This window comes from Abrus precatorius, unplaced genomic scaffold (genome assembly GCF_003935025.1).
Source record: "Abrus precatorius isolate BTA unplaced genomic scaffold, Abrus_2018 Scaffold9, whole genome shotgun sequence".
NCBI lineage: Eukaryota > Viridiplantae > Streptophyta > Magnoliopsida > Fabales > Fabaceae > Abrus > Abrus precatorius.
Window position 1 is genome coordinate 6,277,820 of NW_020874439.1, and position 19,979 is coordinate 6,297,798.

The following is a 19,979-nucleotide window of genomic DNA, read 5'->3' on the forward strand; positions in this document are numbered from 1 at the left end:
AAAAATCTATTGCAAAAAAAAAAGCCACAAAAAAGGAAAAAAATAGAGAAAAAACCAAACAAAAGAAATGGAACAAGTGAAAAGAAAAGGAAAATAGTCTCTATTTACTTCATATTGATTTCTATCGTCATAAAGAATTTGAGGTTAGGTTAAGATCTAAGAGCATATGCTACAAATAGAGGTGTCTTTAGTTTTGATGAAGAGTATATTAATAAAGGATTGGAGAATGGTGTAGATTCTAATGAGGAGGAAGACAGACAAAAATATAATTTATTTCAAATACTATCAAAGATGTTTGACTGCAAATAAGAGTTAGTTACTTTATTTGCATGCAAAAAAGACTTTAAAGAGATATTCAAAATGTATGTTATTCAGTTTGGTAAAGACTTAAAGATTCAAAAGATTAATAAAGATAGAGTAAGAGTGGTATGCAAATGTGAATGCAAGTAGATGATATTTTGTCTCAAGTTATTAAGAGAAGACACTTAGCAATTAAAGAGATTAATTTATAAATATATATGCAATAAGGAATATAGAGTTAAGTTGTTAATTCAATATTGATTGAGTAAAAAATTACAAGATGGTGTAAGAGAAAATCTGATCATAAAGTTAAATTACTATACATACAACAAATACAATAAAAGTGTATGTTGTGATACCCTAAAATTTTTTATGAGTATCATACCCAAAAAATTTAGACTAATAAAAAACACACACATGTCAAGTTAAAAAAATTATTATATATAATTTATTTAAAGTTATATTATTTATATAATTTGCTACATATTATTATTATTGTTGTGTATGTTTAATTTCTTATTTTATTTTTTATATTTTTTTTATAAATTTTAGTTTCAAATAAAATAATTTATATTAAATTTATTTAATAATAAATTGTTATATTTGTTATATTTAAATAAATTAGGAAGCAGTTAAGTTTTTAAATAGAAATAAGAGGCAATAAAAATTATACTAATTAAAATTAAAAAAAATTAATATTATATTAATATATTTTCATATTCTTAATTTTATTATTATTAATATTCAATTATTTAATTATTATATTAATATATTATGTTATAATTATTTTTTATTTATAATAAATAAAAATTACTTAAATATAAATTATATTTTATTTAGAAAAATAAAAAAATAATATTTAATGTTTATGAAAAAATGATAAAAATAAAATAAGAAATTGAATATACAATATATATACATATATATATATATATATATAACAAGACTGTGTAGCAAATAATATAAATAATATAACTTTAAATAAATTATATATAATAATTTTTTTAAATTGAAATGTGTCCTTTTTTATTAGTTTAAATTTTTTGAGTACGGTACCCATACAAAATTTTTAGGGTACTACAGAATTTACCTACAATAAAATAAATATAAATTCATAAATCATTAAGCAAATATAGTAGTATAAAGTTTCACACCTTAAATAAACAAACACTATATAACTAAATAAGTTTTAAACCTAAAATTAATAAATACAACATACAAAAATTTAAAATACACAAATAATAACATTTTTCTAAAATAAATGAGAAATAACTAATATGTCATCAAATCATCAAGAAGATTTTTTCATATTGTTGATCAACCTTCAAAAGAAAGAAAATATTATTAGAATAAAAATATTTTAAAAATAGTGACTACAATTATTTTTTAAAAACATTTTCAGAATTTATTATCTTTATTTTTTTAGTCATATTATACTTGTGACGCAATTAATCTCTAAAACAAATTAATGTTTCAATAGAATTACATATCAAATTATTAAAATTTAAAATTTAAAATTAAAGAAGCAATAAATAGATTAGCATTATATATACAATTAAAGAAGATGATGGATAAGATGAGCCAATAATAGATATAATTGTGATAGAGTAAATGCAAATTAACATTATGCGTACAAGATATATTAAAAATTTTGACAAACACAAAACTTTTTTTTCTTAGAAGTATGTAATATGGAAACTTTTAAATTTTAATGAAAAAATCAGATTTTTAATTTAAAAATTTATTCATTTTAAATTTTAATTTATTTAATATAATTGTAACATCCTAAAATTTTAGTCTTAGAATTGCTTGTTCTATTTGTACAAACTTGGTATAAAATATGAACTTTTTCTTATATAACAAGCATTGTAATTTTGGGTAAATAAAATATCTATTTATGAATAAAGTTTATCAATCATATAATATTAATTAAGTAACAGTAAAATAAAAAACATAATCAATTGAAAATAATTTTATGAATATGAGTACAAGTTTGTATTTATATATGTTAAATACAATAATTTACAAACTGTTTGTCAAAATACATAGGACTCAAATAATAATTACATAACCAAAATAGATAGAGTCCAGAGTAGCCTCAAAATACATCATAATACTGAGGACTTAGTACTAGTCATCCCCATGCCATCTCTCTATCTCCTCTAATTTCTCAGAATCGAAGTCATTATCTGCTCTGAGATATAAATCTCTTTAGTCGACCGTAACCTCAACACCTCTAACCTGCTCACTGGTAACTTGGGTTGGTCTTCTAAGATAGTCATGGTCATGATATGTAAACATATATGTGAAGTTTGCTGGGGTCCTAACGGTGTCTCTGTAGATATAGATGCATAGAGTATGGTGTATTCTGCTTATAGGAAAATCAAAGGGAATACTATAAAATAGATCAATCTCTAACATAATAATATTCCTAGGTACATCATCAACATTGATAGCAAACTTAAAATAGCATGTTCTCTAGTACTTATTAAATACATAGTTTAGTCTATTCTGTATAGAATTGTCTATTAACCTAATTCTTTTTTGAAGTACTGCCATCCTGATTTTCTAAAAATTTTAGTAAGGATGAGCATCTATCTTATTATTTAAACATAATATTATTGTAAAGACCAACATTATAGCTCAAACATAATCATGGAACATAAGAGAACATAATAATATCAATCTCAAATCAAGGTATCACATATGCATATATTTCGTCACAAGTCATTATATTCCTCTCTTTCATATATGCACTCCTAGTGCACTGTGATCACAGATATACGATGTCTCCAACAGTTCTTGAAGTCTTACACAACTAGGTAAATAATCTTCGGTTAGTCCATGCATACTGATACAATGTATACAATAATGGGCCCCTTAGCAAAAGTATAGTCAGGAGTCTTGTTAGGAAATGAGTGTGAGACTAGGTGGCATATTTGCTCGCAGAAAGAGTGTGTACACATGCATGAATATTGCTCACCACCTTATGTTTCCCCTAGATTTTTCATTATCTCTGGACCCTACACCCCAAGCGTATCACTGTAACTATTTACACTAAGTCAGCTTTTTACATTTATCCCATACTCCTTTTTGTACCAAACTCACCACTCAAGTAAAAGATCATGTAGCAAAGCACTTCCAAGCTAAGTTTCGAACACTTATACTATCATAATATATCATTAACACCCAAAATCAACCAAACATACTTTTACAACAATCCAATGTCATTCAATCATAAAAATATACAAGAACACATACACAAAAGTACTCTCATGAGTACAAAATATTTATTATACTTACCTTAAAATGAAGTTTTGAAGGAAGGTTAGGATTTTTCGTGAAAGGTCCTAACTTTTTCTAGATATCACAAAAGAGAGCATTTTAAGAAGGGAGAAACATAGAGAATAAACAAAATGAGAGAACTAAGCTCTAAGAACTTACTTGGAGTTGATTGGGTGAACTTTCAAGCCCAAAGTTAGAGGAAAGTTGAAGTTAGTAGAGATTTCTCAGAAGAGAAGGTTAAAGAGCAGAGAAAACAGGGGAAAGGTCAAAAACTTGGATTGTAATTCAAGTTTTCTAAGTTGAAAATGTAACACCCTACTTTATAAAGCCTCAATTAGAGAATTAGTGATTTTTTTATATATATATACTAATAATCTTTTCCTTATACATAATATCGATGTATTAAACCATTAATCGCAAAATTAAACTTTAACAAGCAATTTTTCAATAACATATTTCAGAATTTCGTCGTTGCATAAAGTACTTAAGGTAAACTTTCATAAGTATTTAGATATCTTTTTACAATAATACAAAGGGCAAAATGGTCAATAAGTTCCCCGCATTACACAACACTATTTACTGGAGAACTCAATTACCATTTCATCTAGCAGCATAATTCCATACAGATAAAACATTAGTTACAATTCTTCAAAATAATAAGAGCAACACTGGAGATGACTTTCTACAGAGCAGCACAACTAAACAAAAAGAGTGACTTTTACTCGGTGTCATAAGGGCCTATGTACAACAAAAGAATACTTACGACTAACCTTTATCACTGTACAAGAAAAACAAAGTAGTATCAGTCCTACTCTGAATTTATCTCTTCAAACTCAGGAGATAAATCTCTCTCATATGAGTCTATCTCCAAGTAGTTAGACTCATCGGTATTTAAAGGATCATAATCCTCTGAAATATCAATATCCATTTCCTCCTCCTCAGCTGGAGGGGGAATTGGTGGTGATATGAGCTGAAAAGGATTATTATTATCTAAGTCAAGGGTTAGTCTAGCCCTTATGGTAATAGGGACACCACCTCCGGTATGTCTATCCCAATCGTGCTGCCATCAATATAGCATCAGGCTAATGAGTCTGATCGTCATATTCATTTGGTGTGAAATCTAGGCCATTTCCCTCTGCTATAGGTAGTAACCGATCAGGTCCAATGAGTACCGCAGGTACAGAGAAAATAAAGAAAATAGAAAAACGATAGGGTGAGTCACAGTTCATACATCACGTTAAAATCAAACATCATAAATATTCACAGATAAATCGCTTTTCAAATGAATGATGATGATAGTGCATGATCCTAGCTTATTTTTCTAAAATATCCATACATGCAGGCCCGAATTGTTTCTTAAATCAGTACTGGGGTAGCTAGGAGTTGACATTATTAGGTATGGAAATCCACCCACGGGTTTGTTGAGACCCACACTCAAATATGAACATAGTAGCTCACTAACCATGATATACGGCAAAAGCACAGTTAGGTACAGAAGAGTTTGTACAGTGGGATTTTCGGCGACAGGTAACAAGCCTGAGTCTTTTAGGGCTTCCAGCCACTACCCTTCCTATCCTCAAGTCCTCCCTCAGGGCCTCCATATCGTATTCCCATAGTTCATAGTATTTGATTCCCTATTTTGCACAAAATACCATTTTCAGATGAGTAATATATGAGTTCCTAAGTGATTTTTCTTAGAAAAGTCTAATATTTCCAAATTCCTAATTTGTTCGAGAATGATTAAAAAATTTTCTAAGTTTGAATATTTTTTAAAATTTTGACAGAGTTTCCTCTGTAATACGGTCTTCCCAAAATTTTTCAAATACCTGTTATAATCAGAAAACTTCCCAATACAGTTTATAAGGGTTCTCAATCCATCATTCAATCATTTCAATTTATTTTCATTAAACTTTCCCATGAAAAACCACCATGCACATAAATCCTCACTCAAAGACAATTCATATCATATAACACAATTTATGTCTTAATGAAGTATTAAACATATATTTCCACCATCAAACACATAAGCAACCCATTATCAAAATTAAGCATATAAGGAAATCACAATTATCAATCATAACAAAATTTAGACAATTTCAACAAATAAGGGTAAACAAGTTTATGATGTAATTCTTACTGCATAACTCATCCCTCCTTACCTGTTACGTACACGTTTGTTCTCTCTAATGCTTGAAGTTGATTTCTAATGAAATATATACATGTAATGAAACGCTAGTTAGAATCTTATAATTCTTTGATTTTATATTGTGGGAATTTGAACTTATTTTGTTTTGTTAATCCATTTTTGGTAATATGTTAAGCTCACATTCACCTTACACTTAAAAAAAAATCATCCTAGTTGGTACACACTTAGAGTAGGAAGAATCCTAATGGCGAACATGAACAAGGTTCAGTATTTTGAAATTTTCTAGAGTTATATAGACTGTTTTGGCATGAGATCAAAGCCAAAATTTAGTAATGTAATTATCTACAATATTGATGAGAGTTCAAAGTCTAATTCGAGATAGATTGTACAGTAAAATTAGTCAAAGTCATGACAGGGAAATTTTTGAGTAGATTACACAAAGTTCAATGTTTTTGCCATAACTCAAGATATATTTAATATTTTAACATGAGACCAGTTTCTAAATTTCAAGAATTCATTTATCTACAGCTTTTATGGAGGAATTAAGTTCAAATACCCTATAGAATAGTGCCATTTTTCAGTTTACAGTAGCTATTTCTGACAAGACTCAACTATACTAACACTCTGAATATACCTTAATAATTTCACCATATCTCATGCTACACATAAGCTATTGACATGAAACCAATTTCTAAATTTCAGACATACAATTTCCTACAACTTTTATGAAGGAGTCAAGTCTTAATTTTACACTCATTAGTCTCAGTAAATCAAAACCTATGGCTATTGGAATAGGACAACCTCCTAAGGTGATAACTAGAACACCTGTTAGTAAAATGGACAGAACTTGAGTTATAAATATCCGTTTGAGGTGAAACCAGTAGCTAAATTTCAAGTATTAAAAGGAATACAACTTTCATGAAGACATAAACTCCCAATTTAGTCTGTACAAGTCCTAGAATTTAGTGAACAATGACCTGCAAATTTGGGTTCTTAGGTTTTAAACTCAACCACTTCTAATCCTCCGTTTCATGCATGATTCTAGTATTATGTAGCACATCTAATTAGCAGACAAGAAATGAACCGATCTGAGAGCAATTTGAGTAAATTAAAATTTTAATGACCATTCCAATATTATTATAAATATTCTATTACCTTGTTTTAAAAAAAATTCCCTACCTGTTAAACTAAAAAAAATTTACATTTGCAAAAGTGTAATTTTTAAGTTAAAAAAATGATAAAGTAATTAAATTTTGACTTTTAAAAGTGATTAAGAGAGAGAAGATACATGAAAAATAATCTTCTTCTCCAACAAGCTTCCATAAGTTCTTTCCTCTATTTTTCTCTCAAATACTCTCACTTTCAAGCTTGATTTTGAGGGCAAAACTCTGATTTTCTTGAGAAGCTTCAAGAGGTAAATTTGTTACCCTCATCCTCCTCTACACTTGTATGGTTTTATTTTTCAAAATGGTGCTTATTTAATTTTCTCTTCTTACTTGGATGATCTTTCTAATATTATTAGGCTCTTGTAAAATTTTCAAAATTTTACAACTTTTTTTGCTATATAATCAGATTCATTCTGAATTTTTTTGTTTTACTAAGATACCCGCAAAATAGGGTAATTTTGAGTATTTCTTAAAAATTTCATAAAATCACAAATTATCTAATGAATATAAAACTCTAAAGTCACTTTTATTAATTTCTAATAATTTAATTTTTTTAAAATTTTGACAAAGATTTTGTCAAAATTCAGCAAATAAGAGGTATTGAGAATTATGATATTATAGAAAACCTTTAAATACCTTTTAACTTGCGATATTCTCCGATAAGCTATCTCTCGTTGTACCAAAAAAATCAGATAAAATTTTCTTTTATCATCTGTCATTCTAGCTAAGAGAGTGTCAGATAGCTTGATTCTTGACGCTCTTTCTCGCCACAATGAGATATTTTACAACTTACATAATTTAAACTCTCTAAAATTTAAATAATTTAACACATATAACCAATATTCAATACTAAAATAATAAATATCAAAACAAAAATGTTACAATAATAATATTATAATTTTTATAAAAAATTATTTAATCTATCCTATTTTCATCATTAATTTTATGACAGAAAAATTCATTAAAATTTAAAATATTAAATTTTTATACTAAATATATAAACTCTCGTTAAGTGATTTTATTAATTATTTTGTCAATTTTATTAAAATTTATTTAATATTTTATTAGTCCTTCAACTGTGTTTAGATTATAATGTTGCATTAATAATTTTTACTTTTAATATATACAAATTGAAAGAAAGTATATTATTTTATTAATGTATGAATTTTTTAAAATATAATAAATATAATTTTAATATAAATACATATACAATTATATGTTAATATTTTAAAATAAAATTTATTAAATTTTTATTACTATAAAAAATTAGTTTATAAAAGTATCATAAATAAAATTAATAATAATACAATATGTATTATAAACTTATAAATTTAATTATTGATTAACAGGTAAAAATATTTTAAAAAATAAAAAATTGAATATTTTTAAAATATTAATTAAATTATTATATATTATTTGATAATTTAATAGAATTTATATCAATGAAAATTAAATAAAAATTTAAAATTTTGTTTAAATAATATTAAATTATTTGTTACTTAAACCAACTGACTTAAGGATAATTTTAGTTTTTAAAAAGTAACTTTTTAACCTAATTCTTTTAAAAAAAATTACGAAAACTTATTCTACATCAACTATTATGTATTTAAATAAAAATTTAAAATATAAATAAAATAATATTACTTTTAATATTTTATTATTTAAAATTATATTTTTACATTTAAGTTCTTGTACTTCAACCTCCTTCCTATTGTGCAAAAGTTAGGGTTTCAACTGAAGAAAATGAAAATGGGAATAATAGGGCTGATGAATCCAAAACATGCAGATGAAATGGATGCATATTGAGCATTAGAGTCTCTCTTCATTCCTTTTCCAATCTTCCATTTTGAGCATTTGGATATGTCTCTTTCCCACTCTTTCTCTTTCTCTGATTTCTTCATCTAGGTATCGCTGCAATTTCCTTTCATTTCAATTTCAATAATGGTTCTGGGTTTCTTCTTCGGGTGGTTCTGGGTTTCAATTTCAATTTCCCACTGTTTAATGGTTCTGGGTTTCAATTTCAAACCAAAATCTCATAAAAATCCAACTGGGTAGGGTTCACTTTGATGCTCACCATCAATTGCTCAGAAAGAAGGTAACTCCGTGAAGGACCTCGTCGAGAACAGCCTCGACGCCGCCGCCTCCTCCTCCGTCAACGTCCTCGTCTAGGACGGCGGCCTCAAACTCATCCAAGTCTTCGACGATGGCCACGGAATCTGAGTCAGTTTGAAACAACTCACTGTGTTTCATCTCATTTCACGTCACAATGTCTCATTTCTTGCTATGCTTGCGTTTTGATGCAGTTTGAGGACCTTCCCATAATGTGCAAGCGCCACACGACATCCAAATTGTCTGCGTTTGAAGATTTGCAGCGCATCAAGTCCATGGGGTTTCGAGGTGAGGCTCTCGCTAGCATGACCCATGTCGCTCACGTTATTGTCACTATCATTACCCAAGGCCAATCCCCGGTTACAGGGTTTCCTATGGAGATGGCGTTATGAAGCACTGCATCAACCATTGTCAAAGGAACGCAAATAACGGTAGTTTGTTCATTTAATCGTTTTTTTAATTTTTTTTGTAAATAATTATCTATCTACTATTATTGAGCTGTTAAAAAACCCTATTGCTCTAGCCCTATCTCTAGCCCGGGTTACGCCCAAAAAGCTTCGTAAGCCAAAAAAAAAATCCACCAAATCAAAACTCCTATGGGTTAAAAATCCCATAGGGCAAGGCGTCATGAGTAAAAAAAAATAAAATTATAAACTGTAGATTTTGGAGGAGAATGTAATTACAAACTCATAATGCGGAACAAGACTGTATTTTTAAAAATTAATAAATATAATAAAATATACCTTAACATTAATTTTAATTATATTTTTAAATAAAAACTACAGGAACTTTGGTTGACATGTACAGTTTAGCCCTCACCGTGAAACACTCCCAAATCTTACCCAAAAGTTAAACGAATTCTATTCCTAATTCTCTGAAATCATGCAAAATCCGTGGTTTGTGACTATCCAAAATCTACATTCCTCATAATTAATTGATCTCTGCAACTTGAGTCAGAACTTTACAACGGAAAGGAAGCCAAGCTGAAGAAGGAATGTTGCAACGCTTAAGAAAGAAGCAAGAACAGTTATCGTTTGACAGAAGTCGGAAATTTCTGGTGATCTCTCTCTCCTATTTTTTTTTTTTTTTTGAATCTAATACCTCGATAGGTTGCTTCTCTCTTCTTCTCTTCAGATCTATGCAAATACGATTCCGATCCTTTTCTCTTCCAACTCTCTCTACAAAATATCCCTTTTGGCATCATTTTCCTTTCCATTCCTCCACTTGCAAAATTATAAATAAAAACGGTGAACTGAACTTTAACTACAATCAAAATTATTTATCGTGATTGGAGATTAAACCCTCAACAACGACGACAACAACAACGTTTCTAGAGAAGTTTGAATATGTAAAATTTGTGATTCGGGGTATAGTTGCATTCTTCCATTCTATATCTTGCTCTATGTAATTTTATATAATAGATATTTCTTTTTCACTTCGGGTGCTACTCCAACATTTTTGTATATACAATTATTTTTTATTCTGTCATTTTTCATTTGACTACACATCCACTTTAACATTTTCATCTTTGTTACTCTTATTTTTATTTAGTGTTGTTTCCTTGGAGCTGATCGTATTACAATATGATAAAATTTCTCTTTCAATTTGATAGATACTTTACGTTCATAAATAACTCTTGACGTCAGTTTCCATTTTAATTACACAATTTGTATTATACGAGTAATATTTTCATTATTTTTATTATTATTTTGAAGAATCAATCCAAGGTACCTAAATTTAGAGATTTGTGGTATAATATATTTTTAATTTTGACTTTTAATGCATAATCATCTTTTTTTATTAAAATTGCAATGCATATACTTTGTTTATTTATGCTCAAATGAAAATTTTTAGATTCTAAAGTCTCTTTTTATAACTCAAGTTTAATATTACTTTCTTTTTTTTAATACTCAACTATCATTATATCATATGCAAAGAGCATTTATTTAAAAATAATCTTTTATATGTCACTCATAAACACTTAGAGGATTAGTTTAAATAAGTAAGGATTTAAAGCGAGCCTTAATGTAAGTTTATCTATACAAGGAAGCCTTCAAATACTCTTTTAAAAGTTTTTACAAATGTAATGTAGTTACTCCCCCGTACATGTCTTATATTGCTCAAATATGTTACACAAACTCCTTTCTTTTCAAAAGTTTTTTTATAACACTCTTTTGGTACACAATCATATATTTTTTCTAAGCTAACAAAAACTATACTTAAGTCCTTTTTTTTTTAGCAATACTATTCTATCAACTTTTGTAAAAGATAACATTTCTGACATGAAACTTGAACATTAGCTATATATTCATGTCTGCATTTACCACATTTTACATATTTGGTTGTAAAATGTTAGGGTTTCTTTAATAGGACAATATGCAATCCTTAGTGAATCTAAAATCTTGAATTTGCTTCATTATTAATCTGTCTTTGGATTGAAACTAATTAAGGTGTTGTGTTGATTTGATCTAATCATCCAATGTCAGTTGGTCTCTCTAATGTCAAGAACTCTTGATTATATGAAGTTATATTCAATTAGATGGTAAATGAAATTGGTTGTTTAGAAAAAAATTGCTATACATGTTGAGCCTTAGAAAAAAATGAGAGTAAGCTGTATTACGACAGGATTAGTCTATATCAAATCTTTTTTGTCTCCTAAGTTTTAAGTGAGAACTTTATCTCCAACAATGATACAAAGGTTACATAGACATCGTTTAAACCATACTTAATAGATTTTCTTAACAATGATTTTTTGTACATATAAAATATCAGCCATACGAATATGTAATTGTCACGGTTAATTACTTTCTAAAACTACAAATAAATTTTCATACAAGAATTGTCTTTATGATGGCTCTTGAAAGTTAGTATTCTTATAATTCGTTAAGTTCTCACCAAATTGTTTAAGCTTACAGTATCAAACATAATAATAAAATTATAATTATTTGATACTTTTTTTTATTTACTATAAAATTTTTAAAATATAAGTGAAAACTTATAATTTAAGTAAATAATAATAAAAATATAAGAAATAATAATTAGAATAGTTTTGCTAAAATTTAATTAAAGTAACTTCTTCGTGTTCCAACAAAACAAAAGTACATGTCACACTTCCCCTTAATGCTACTATATTATGGTTTTTCAATCTAATTAATCAATTTGGTTAATTAAAAAATAGAAAATAAAAAAAAATTAAGGTATTTTACTCATTTAAATTGTACTTTCTTTTTTATTAGATTTATCTTTATCCCAATCTCATTTTAACAATTATTTTTCTAATAATTCATCTTTACTTAATGAAGCACATTAGAGATTCAGTGGTTGGTAGGTCGATTATACCACAATGTAAATTTTCATTTCTGTTCTTTAATATATGGTTTGCCTAACAAATGTTATTTCATATAAACCAAACAAGTTTTGAAATTTATGACACATTAACTATAAAAATGTGAGTGGACTATCAATAGAGACCCAGTGGTAAGTCCATTATATCACAATGTATGGTTTGCCTAACAAGTGTGGTTTCATATATATCAAACAAGTTTCAAAATTTATGACACATTAACTATAAAAATGTGAGTGAACTATCAATGTGTCATCAATTCTTCCAGAACTAGTTTTTATTCTTACTTGAAAAAGATTATTCATAAATGTATGTGCTTCTGCATTTTTCAAGTATGACTGAATAAATTTTAAGAAATAATTTTTTTTTTTAAACTTTGATAGTGTTTTTTTTCTCTTTGTTCTAAATTATAACCAATCTCGCCACAAACATCAGCAAAAGCTGTGATTTCTCTAATAACTCCAGCTCCATCTCTGGTGAACACAACATGACAAACAATTTGAAATTTTAAAATAAATCTTTAAAATGCATAACTGACTAAACTTTAAAGTTGCATAAACTCATAACAATTTGATAATTACTACATAATTGCTGACTAATATAAACAAAGTTTCAGGCCGCGGTGAAAAAGACTTTGAGAAGACATCATTAATGTAATTTAAGTAAAAATTATTATAATTGAGATAAAAAATGTAAAACATAAATTATAAGACAAGATGAAATTTTATAATTACTAATGAAAAAATTAAGTCTTTTAATATTTTTTGAATCAAATAAACTATCTTCACAACTTCTTGGAAATAATGTTTTAAAATACTAATTCTGATTGTTTTTGCAAACGAATTAATGGTTTACTGAGATTTCAATATTTTGAATTTTAAAGTTAAATGACAAATCATACATGTAATAGATTATCTTTTAATTAATTTATGCGAGTAAATTTTGTAATTTCTTTCCTCGTGAGTCTTTGAAAGTTAACAAGATTAAATTTTATTTAATATAAAAACATTCAATGCAAAATATTGTTAAGTTATTCAAAATTATAAATTTTTTTATAATAAATTAATATTTTACTTACAAATTTTTAAGTTTGACCACAGTAAAACAATATGCTCATATTAGTATATGTTGTAAATGCTATGTTGAAAGACACGCATAAAATACAAAAAATCATTTTTCTTTATTTGTTGGATGAATGTGTCCATAGCCGACTATGATTAAAGTAGATAATGATCACTATACTGTAGCTACGTATTTTGTCTCCAAAACACTCAAATTCATGTTTTAATTGGATTGTGAAATGTAGAAGTGATAGGATAAAAAAAATTCATTGCTATGCACGACAACGAAGATAATTTGTAAAAAACATTAAAAAAAAATAATTGATTAATCTTACATTGCACAAATATTTAATAAATTTGCATAAAAATGTTTAATCAATTGAAGACATAGATAATCGACAATGGTATTTTTTTGAAAAATGTGTGACATGATAATAATTTACCTGAATAATATAAAATTAACAATAAAATTTCAATATATAAAATTTAATAAATAAAATGAAATATTGCCTAAAAATATATATATTAACTCAATTAGCTAAGACAAGACATATAACACAAGGAAGAGTACAATTTACTCCTGCAAGACGTGTTCTCCATTGCACATTTGCAAGAGATGTCTTGCAATAGCAGAATATTGTGGGAATACATCATCTTGCATTTCAGAGTAGTTTATTTCACTGTAGTCAAATTCCCTGAAATTTGTAAATAAAAAATTAATGTGTTATAATAAAGTTTATAATTTTAAATAACTTAACAATATTTTATAGATATTATTTTTATATTAAATAATTTATAACATTGTTATCTTTTAGAGACTCACGGTGAAGTTACAAAATTTATTTGTATCAATTAATTAACAGATAATCTATCACATCCCATAATTTGTCATCTAGCTTAAAGATTTAAAAGATTGAAATTTTAAGAAATTATTAATTCATTTTCAAAAACACTTAGAATTAGTGGTTTAAAATATCATTTTTAAATAGTGGTGAGGATGATTTACTTGATTAAGAAATGTTAGAAGATTTGATTTTTCTATTAGTTATAAATTTTATTTTATCTTAGAATTTAGATTTTTTTTTATCTCAACTATAATAATTACTGTTTAAATTATTTTAACGAGATCTTCTCAACGTTAAAAGTTGAGTTTTTTTGCCATAAAAAGATAATATTAATAAATTAAATGTCTAAAACTTTTTAAATTAGTTAACGATTATGTGATAATTATTAAATTTTTATAAATTTATGAAACTTTGAAATTTAGTTTGGTATACATTTTAAGGATTTGTTTTAAATTGTTTGTTAAGATATTATGTTCATCAAAGATAAACTAAAGTTATTGTTAAAGAAATCACAACTATCAGTGATGTTTGTGGACATATTAGAATGTTAATAAACAGTTACAATTGTTTACCGTTAGAACAAGAGAAACATCCATTGAAGTTAAAAAGTAAATACTTTTTAAAATTTATTAGTTTTACATAGAAGATGTAAATGTACATATATTTATGAATAATTTTTTCTAGATAAGAATAAAAGCTAGTTCCAGAACAATCGATAGTCTACTCATTTTTATAACTAATATGTGTCATAAGTTTATAAATTTGTTTGGTTTATAAGAAATAACACAAACCTGACAAAACATATAGGAAATTCTATGGGACATAGATGGAAAGTTATCTTGTGGTATGATAGTCTACACAAGATCTGTGCTACATCGAGAAAGATGAATTATTAAAAAGATAATTGTTAGAACGAGATTAGAATAATGATAAATTCAATAAAAATAGAGATGTAACTTTGCTAAATAAAATACTTTATATTTTGCTTAATTTTCTATTTTTGTTGTTAACTAGTTTTATTAATTAAATTGGAAAATAATAATATAACATCATTAAAGGAAAGTGTAATATGTGTTTATGTTTTGTTGGAACACAGCAGGTCAGAGGTAATTTAGTTAGATTTTAGCAAAATCATTCTAACTATTATTTTTTATACTTTTATTCTTATTAACTCGAATTATTAATTTGCATATTCTAGTTTAAAAGTTTTATATTAAATAAATAAAATTAAGATATATAACTTTAGTATATTATAAAATAATTATAATTTTGTTGCTGCACATGTAGATGCTTGTGATAATGTAACTCAATAGGGAGCTGTACTGGGTGAAATTTAATATGTTAAAAGAGAGTTGTTAAGGACATCAATCAATATAAAGATACTATAGACAAAAATAATAATTTTTTGAGAAATTCAATGGATTACAAGAATATTGTAAAAATCGTCTTGAAGATAATTTTTGTCATCTATTTTATTAATGAATTTTTTTTTGTAATTTTAGTTAACTACAATAATTACATGTTTGCGTAGCTGATACTTTACATATAAAAAAAATGTGGTTAAAAAAATTTAAATCTATTAAATATGGTTTAATTGGTATTTAGTGACCTTTATATTATTGTTGGAGATAAGAGTCTCTTTGAGAAGCAAACTAACTTTAATATAGACTAATAATCTATTCCTGTGTATGTGTTGAACTTATGAGACTCAACATGAATGACAAACTTTTTCTTCTAGACAACGAATTTGATTTATGTTTAATTGAATATAGAGAGGCTAATATCAGATGATTATCTAATATGAATTTCGTTAACTGTTCTAGAATTCTGTTTGTATTAGATAAGGATGTATCTAATGCACATACCTCTTTGTTCAACTAAAAGCGGAGGATTACATGAAGATTTAATTTGGTAATTTAAATTTTGTTGTCAACTCAATCTCAACTCTTATCTCATTATTCAAAGGACAGTGAATACATGTAAGGTAAATGATGAAATTGCAGCCAAATGTGACTTTTGATATTGTAATCTTACCAATGTAAGGTAATCTGTCAGGAATATTCTCAAAGAGATGAACTTGAGCGTGTTTTCGGTCGATTTGGACATGGTCATGTTCAGCTAAAGAGAGATGGATATGGCTTTGTAGTGTTTGATTTTCCTCCGGATGCGGAAAAGGCTCTGCGAGTTCTGAAAGGTAGAAATATATGTGGGGAACCTGACTCTAACGTGGTCCAATAAACAATTTGAAGTGCAGTTTTTGAGATTTGCTAGGGATGGTAGAAGAAATGCGAATGAGTGAGTTGCAACTTGGGAGGAACTCTGGTAGAGTTGGCTTTGCAAGAAGGAAAGTGTGTTTCATGGATGGAAGAATCATAAGATGGGAAGGGGCAAATCCATTGAAATGCCTGGGAAGACAGGGGACATCGACAAGATGATTCTAAAGATTATGTTGGGGAAGTTGAGTATTACGCGGGAGACTTTCCTGATGAAGGTGGTGGAGTGGAGAAGAAAACAATGGAAATGAGAAGAAAACAAGGGGGAAAATATTAGCTAAATTTTACATGTTTTCTGAGTTACCTTGACTATGTTGTTTCACTTGTTTTCTAACGTAGGAGATATAGCAGTCTAAAAGGGCTTTAGCCAAAGGGCTACCCCTGCCCCTATATTTATTTAGCTCTTAATATGTGGACCAGGGTGAGGATATCCATGGATCAGCCTCGACCATGAAAACACTTCCAAATGTTACCCAAATTCATACAAACCTTAATCCCAATCCTCTAAAATCATACAAATTCATGGTTTGTGACATCAAAATCTCCATTCCTCATGATTTTTTGATCTTTGCAACGTTGAGTCGAAATTTGCAACGGGAAAGGAAGCCAAGCTGAAGAAGGAATGTTGCAACACAACTACGGCCATGATTTCGAAGAAGCAGAGTGATCAAATTGATTGATTGATAGGAGTACAATGATCAGGTACAGGTTACTACCATTCTCAACCATGTACTCTGGTTTTGAACTAATTTTGTTTTTGCTTTTTAATTTTTAATTTTGCAGGAAAAGGAATTGATTTGGTTGAAATGCAAGGCGAAGCTGAAAGGTGGATTTTATGTCGATCCAGAGGCTAAACTGTTGTTTATTATTCGCATTCTTGGGTATGTTTTTATTTATTAGGTTTTTCCTCTTATCCCAAACCTTAAGAGTGTTTTTGTCGTTCTGACTAATATAATTGTGATCTTTCAGTATTAATGGCATGCGCCCGAAGACCAGAAAGATCTTGCAGCTGTTGCGATTGAGACAGGTATTACTTATAATCATATAATTCTCTATGGATGTTTGATGTTTCCTTCAGTTTATTGTTATGATTTCTATTTACAGTGGAGCTTAGTTGTAGGATAGTTCGAACTGGAAGTTTTTTATAATTTTTGAGCACTAAAAGAAGAGGTAAATAATGTGAGCTATAAAAACTGTCATACAACTACTTCTGTGACTGTACTCTTCTAATTTTCTCTCTCATTGTATTCCGCTAGCAAAGGTATATATGTTTGATCATTAGGTTTTAGGTTGTTGTTTGGCTCTGTGAGATTTCTGCATAGAGAGTGGAAGTTTTGAGGCATTACAGTGTCTTATTTAAGTTGTTAAAAACAATTGGACGCGTGGATGAGTTTTGTTATGATTTGTAATGCATTGCGTGCAATTTGTTTAGCATTTTAGAGCAATGAACAACTGTATACTGCATTTTTATTAATATGCAAGGGATTTGGTGGTGCTGATCCTTGTCATTTTGTAAAACAGATTTTCAATGGTGTATTTCTCTTAGTTAACAAAGCCATAAAGAACATGCTGCACCGAGTTGAGCCTTATGTGACTTATGGGTATGCTTACTTCTTTGTCACAATTTAAATGTGGTGATGATTTTTTTGACCACTAAAGAGATCTCTGCTTTTGCCCTAGAAACCCAAATCTGAAGAGTGTGAGGGAACTTATATTCAAGAGAGGGTATGGAAAGTTAACAGGGCATGGAGCAACAAAATTTTACTGCAGATGAAATGGAAAAAATAAAATGAAAAAGCTGATGACCTTTTAACAGGGCATACAATACCCCAGGAACGAAACAAGTTTAGTTCTATTTTTTCGATTGTTCTGTTCTGCTTATTAGCAACTGTTCTGGTTTCATTTCATTAGCAATAGCTAGAGAACACTAATTTCGCTGAAGCTTCTCTCAGTGAGAGATTGGCTCCAAGCACAATCTGCTTGCCTTATTTTGTTGATCGGTGTTTAAAGTGAGTGTCTTTAATTGTCATATTCAGGGGCACTGGATCAAAAACTTATGGATACGTATTGTAGTAGATCGTGTCCTTTGTGTTTCTATAGTTCTGCTATGTTCATTTGCTTATCCTATGTGCCTGGATTGCAGTCTCTCTCTCTGAATGGAAATTTTCTTTTTATTAACCCTTGCTATATTTCTTTTTGCGGTAAGTTCTTTTATTAAGCTGGTAGCTACTATATATCTATTTATTTTCCTTGCAGAGTCAAATATTGCATTGAGGTGTGTATCAATGAAATTGGACTGCCAAAAAAACCCTTTTTTGTATGTCATATTGTTTAGTTACTTTTTTAATATCAGTAATTTTTTTGGCCCATAAGGCCTTACCCTGTGGATTTATTGACCCATAGAACTTTAAATTTTTTGAACTTTTTTACCCTAATTCACATGGGTTAAAAATAGGGCTGAGCTAGTTGAATTTTTTGACTGTTACAGTGGAAGGTTACAGCCATGAAATGCAATTGTACCTTGATAAAAGAAAAAAGAATAAAACGACGTAATCAAATTATGGTAACGACGATGTCGAACGGGTTTTCAGCGATGTCACCCAACAAAACAAAGGAATTCTATGCCTATGCGGATCAAAATTTTTAATTTAGTTTATTCGTACTTTTTTAATTTCTACGAATACTTTTGTGTTATTCTTTTCATCAAATGAAGTACCTTTTTCTTTTATTGATTGTTAAGTATCTCATTTAATTAATTTATTTTTACTACTATTACTTCAATTTAAATTAAATTTTATATTTTAAATCTTTATATACCGTATTAAATGTTGCATTATAGAAAGTGATTTAACACATCTCTTACGTTTGTGGAACCCCTACGTTAAGAAGTAAGGCCTTTTCTTTTTCATAAGCAAAAACAATTTTTAAGATAAATTCAAATTTAAGTGATTTTAATTAAAATTTAAATTTTAACACATTATATATTACATTTATATATTTATATTGTTATTCTGGCTTTTTTACTTACAAAATATAAATAACTATTTTATCAAAAAAAATATAAAATCAAAACAATTTTTATGTCTGGGATAGTTAACTTAAATTTTTTAATGAAATTAAAAAATAAATAAAATATGATTGCACCGATTGATAGCTGAAGCAGAAAATTATAATGATTTTAGTTATGACGTTCGTTATGATGCAACTTTCCTATTATTGAGTCACTCAACTAAATGCATAGTAGTAGCACAAATCTATTTGTATACCTAGCATTAATCTTTGCATTTAAATTAAATACGTACTCCTAGTTTTGCTAGTGTGTGTATATATATATAAATTCATCTTTTGTTATTTGAAGTAACAAAACATAATTTTTATTTTTTAAAAAAATGTGGTTAATTTTTTTAATTTAAGTTTCGTAAATTTGGGCAACAAAAATTTTAAGACATAA

The 19,979-nt window shown here is 27.7% G+C and overlaps 1 protein-coding gene across 1 annotated transcript; it reads left to right on the forward strand.

The window, feature by feature from the left end:
* Positions 1 to 9,194: 9,194 nt before the first annotated feature.
* Positions 9,195 to 18,302, forward strand: LOC113850673 (DNA mismatch repair protein MutL-like). The gene is made up of 9 exons (XM_027481240.1): positions 9,195 to 9,391; positions 9,964 to 10,063; positions 16,311 to 16,449; positions 16,527 to 16,603; positions 16,949 to 17,053; positions 17,312 to 17,409; positions 17,498 to 17,555; positions 18,050 to 18,129; positions 18,209 to 18,302. The coding sequence occupies exons 1-9, from the start codon at positions 9,195 to 9,197 to the stop codon at positions 18,300 to 18,302; spliced, it is 948 nt and encodes a 315-aa protein (XP_027337041.1).
* The last annotated feature ends 1,677 nt before the right edge of the window (positions 18,303 to 19,979 follow it).

Excerpts from the sequence above, each read along its gene's own strand:
- LOC113850673 (XM_027481240.1), top strand. The coding sequence starts at position 9,195 with ATGCAGTTTGAGGACCTTCCCATAATGTGCAAGCGCCACACGACATCC. Across the intron at positions 16,604-16,948 it reads TTGGCTTTGCAAGAAGGAAA|GGTGAGGATATCCATGGATC; the intron begins GTGTGTTTCATG and ends TATGTGGACCAG. Across the intron at positions 17,054-17,311 it reads TAAAATCATACAAATTCATG|GAAAAGGAATTGATTTGGTT; the intron begins GTTTGTGACATC and ends TTAATTTTGCAG.